Raw genomic sequence first — 3725 nt, 5'->3', positions numbered from 1 at the left:
CTAATTTCCAGACAGAAATTCGGTCTGTGTGCTGACAAGATGCAGAGGCCGAGCAGTTCAGTTCCTGCAACTGCATATTGATCCTTCTTCCTGTCATCTACTCGTCATTCCCACCAACCGATCATCGGAGATTTTCCAAGGAGGACGAGTCCATTGCCATACTAGGACGATCTGGTATGTCTTCTCAATGTTATACTCCTTAATGAAGGTCGTCCCTCACGTTACTTTGCTCGTCCCAGGCCCTCATCCATTTTTGTTCTTCAATGAAGCTTAAACTTCGTATGTTCTTGCATCCCTCACGTGTCGCATATCTTTGCACGCATCATTCTCATGGTGCTCTTGTTGTTACCATACACATGTTGTACTGTACACAATGAATTACGCTCCTTCCTATTGACCAAGTTCTCTCAACACTTAAACCCGTGTGTGCTGTGTATAACTGAAGCCAAATGACCCCACAATATCCAAACACGCCCCCGCTGCTGCTGCAATCTTCCATTTATTCATTCCACTTTGGGAGGCCATTGAACACACTTCTCTCCATTCGTTTCGCTTGACAGTATCTTGGATGACTTCATTCGTTGCCCTACGATCGTTCTATGCCCTAAAATGTCTGTTACCCAGTCACCTTTCTAACACGATGTTCGCTTAAACCTCCCCAGATTAGCATACAATGCTACATATATACACACAACAGACCGTGATTAACTGTATACTCGATATCGTATTCCACAAAGTGTTTATGGCATCTCCACAAATCAATTTTCTGGAAGATATTCGTAATCAAGAGCTACAAGAATCGAATTTATTAACTGCGAACAACGGAAAGGGCTGGAGACTCACTCCTTATAGCAGTGCTGCCAGTGTGTCCCATGTACCATGCGACTCAAATCAAGCTCAACACATCCTCTCCCAATCACTAATGCAGTTCGAGGATTATAAAATGGTTTTCGAGAAGCAGGTGGTACCCAAAATAAGAGCCGACGATTTGGTCCTAACACCCATCCGTCATCTCTCAGGAAAAATGTGTCGTCGTCATGGGGGGTGCCTGCGAGAAGCTCAGCAGTGTCGCACAGTGCATGTGTTGTCGGGTTTGATGAGAAGGAGATTAAGTTATCGCTCGCAGTGTTGGGTGTGGGGATGGTCGCTGTTGAATGTGGGACACAACTGTCATGCGAGGAGAATGCTGAACTGTCTTCAGCGTGGTCTTGCAATGACTTTCGAATCACTGCATACCAGACTCGAACAGTACCATCATATGAACACGAAACGATGCGAGTCCCATTCCGCGAGAAAGAGACTGAGTTGACCAACCCAGTGTGCCCCCGCAAGGGCTCACCAATCGGCTGTCCCGTCGCTGTATCCCACAGTCGGACAGTATGATCACCAAAACCAGACACGATGTAAGTCCCATCCGGAGAGAACGAGACTGAGAAGACGAGACCACTGTGCCCTAGCAAGGGCTCACCGACTGGCTTCCCTGTAGCTGCATCCTACAGTCGGATAGTCTCATCATCCGAACCTGTCACAATGCGACCCCCGTTCGGCGAGAACGAAACTGACCTAACCCAATCAGCGTGCCCCTTCAAGGGCTCACAAACAGGTTTCCCCAACACTGCATCCCACAGCCGGATGGTCTTATCGTACGAACCAGATACGATGCGAGTCCCATCCGGAGAGAACGAGACTGATGTGACCGAAGAAGTGTGCCCTTCCAAGGGCTCACCGACTGGCTGCCCCGTTCTTGCATCCCACAGTCGGACAATCTTATCGTCCGAACCAGAAACGATGCGAGTCCCATCCAGGGAAAACGAGACTGAGGTAACTTCATCAGTGTGCCCGCGGAAAGGCTCACCCACCAACTTTCCCGTCCTTGAATCCCACAGCCGGACAGTTTTATCTGCAGAACAAGTTGCGATACGAGTCCCATCCGGAGAAAATGAGATTGAGTAAACCGAACCAGTGTGCCCCAGCAAGGGCTCACCAACTGGCTGCCCTGTTGCTGCATCCAACAGCTGGACAGTGCCATCCTTAGAACCGGTCATGACGTGGATTCCATCTGGTGATAGCGAGACTGAGGTAATTTGATTAGTGCGCCCCTTGAAGGGCTCACCAACTGGCTGCTCCGTTTCTACATCCCACAGCCGGACAGTACAATCCCATGAACCAGAAACGATGCGAGTCCCATCCGGCGAGAACGAGACTGATTTAACCTCACCAGTGTGCCCTTTCAAGGGCTCACCAACTGGCTGCCCTGTTCCTACATCCCACAGCCGGACGGTCTTATCGTACGAACCAGATGCGATGCGACTCCCGTCCGGCGAGAACGAAACTGACCTAACGTACCCAGTGTGCCCCTTCAAGGACTCACAGACAGGCTTCCCCAACACTGCATCCCACAGCCGGACAGTATTATCCAAAGAACCAGATGCAATGCGAGTCCCATCTGGAGAGAACGAGACTGATGTGACAACAGAAGTGTGCCCTTCCAAGGGCTCACCGGCTGGCTGTTCCGTTGCCACTTCCCACAACCGGACAGTCATATCACGTGAACCAGAAACGACGCGAGTCTCATCCGGTGAGAACGACACTGAGTTAACCTTATCAGTGTGCCCCCGTAATGGTTTACCGATTGGCTGTAGCGTTGCTGCATTCCACAGCCGGACTGTCTTATCGTCCGAACCTGTCACGATTCGAGTTCCCTTTGGTGAGAACGAGACTGAGTTAACCGACGAAGTGTGCCCCAATAAGGGTTCATCAATGGGCTGCCACATTGCTACATGCCACAACCGGACAGTGTTATCGGCTGAGCCAGACACGATGCGTGTCCCATCCGGTGAGAATGAGACTGAGATAACTTGAGAAGTGTGGCCCAGCAAGGGCTTGCCCACTTGCTTCCCCGTTGCTGCATCCCACAGCCGCACAGTGTGATCGTCCGATCCAGTCGCAATGTGAGTACCATCCGGTGAGAACGACAATGAGTTAACGTCATCGGTGTGTCCGCTGATCACAGTCTGAACAACCGTCCAGTTGATATCACGTCCAGATGCCACACGAAGAGAGTTTGAAAACCGCGCAGAATACGTTCTGGATGGTGCAGAGTTGACGGGCGAGAATGGCAGTGCTGATACATAGAGATGCGGCGTGCTGTGCAAGATGATGCCGCCGAAGACTTGGATAAATCTCTGCACGTCCATTGCAGCGGATGAGGCATCTTCGTATCCGGTGTGACCCTGCAATTGTGATTGCATATTAGTGTGTATGTTATCTAACGCTCAATGACCGTGTACTCACCTTCAACCACTTAGCAATAAGCGGAAGAGCGGGGACAGCGCCGCTGAGTGCGTTCATAAGGCTGAGTACCTCGAGCCAGAAAAACAGTCGCTCATGCTCGAAGAATGATTTAATTTCTTTGGCAAGTTCTGGATCGAAGTGAGTTGTTTGCACGTGGGCAGCCCAAAATCGGCAGGCATAGGATAGGTGTGGAAGGATACATTTTTCAACCCGTTCTTGCAGCCCGGGATCTTCAGAGTTGGGGAGATATGACGATTTTAGATCGCAGATATTGAAGGAAAGTCCACGTTCCATCACTCGAAGTGATGCGATACCAAGGTCGTATTGTGCTTTTGACACGTCGATGAAAAAGTTTCCGCTATGTGATTGGTCCGTCAAGAAATCGCGGAAGGATGCATGAAGGGGCCGGATGTGGGTGGATGAGTTTGTGG

The 3725-nt window shown here is 50.4% G+C and overlaps 1 protein-coding gene across 1 annotated transcript; it reads left to right on the top strand.

The window, feature by feature from the left end:
• Positions 1-592: 592 nt before the first annotated feature.
• On the top strand, positions 593-1401 carry BJ212DRAFT_594350 (uncharacterized protein). Its single transcript, XM_041343607.1, has one exon. It carries the CDS (start codon positions 674-676, stop codon positions 1307-1309), a length of 636 nt encoding a protein of 211 aa, XP_041189342.1. The 5' UTR covers positions 593-673; the 3' UTR covers positions 1310-1401.
• The last annotated feature ends 2324 nt before the right edge of the window (positions 1402-3725 follow it).

This window comes from Suillus subaureus (genome assembly GCF_016647635.1).
Source record: "Suillus subaureus strain MN1 chromosome Unknown BJ212scaffold_33, whole genome shotgun sequence".
NCBI classification, from domain to species: domain Eukaryota; kingdom Fungi; phylum Basidiomycota; class Agaricomycetes; order Boletales; family Suillaceae; genus Suillus; species Suillus subaureus.
Note: the sequence above shows the minus strand (reverse complement) of the source record. Positions and strands in the feature narration are given on the sequence as shown.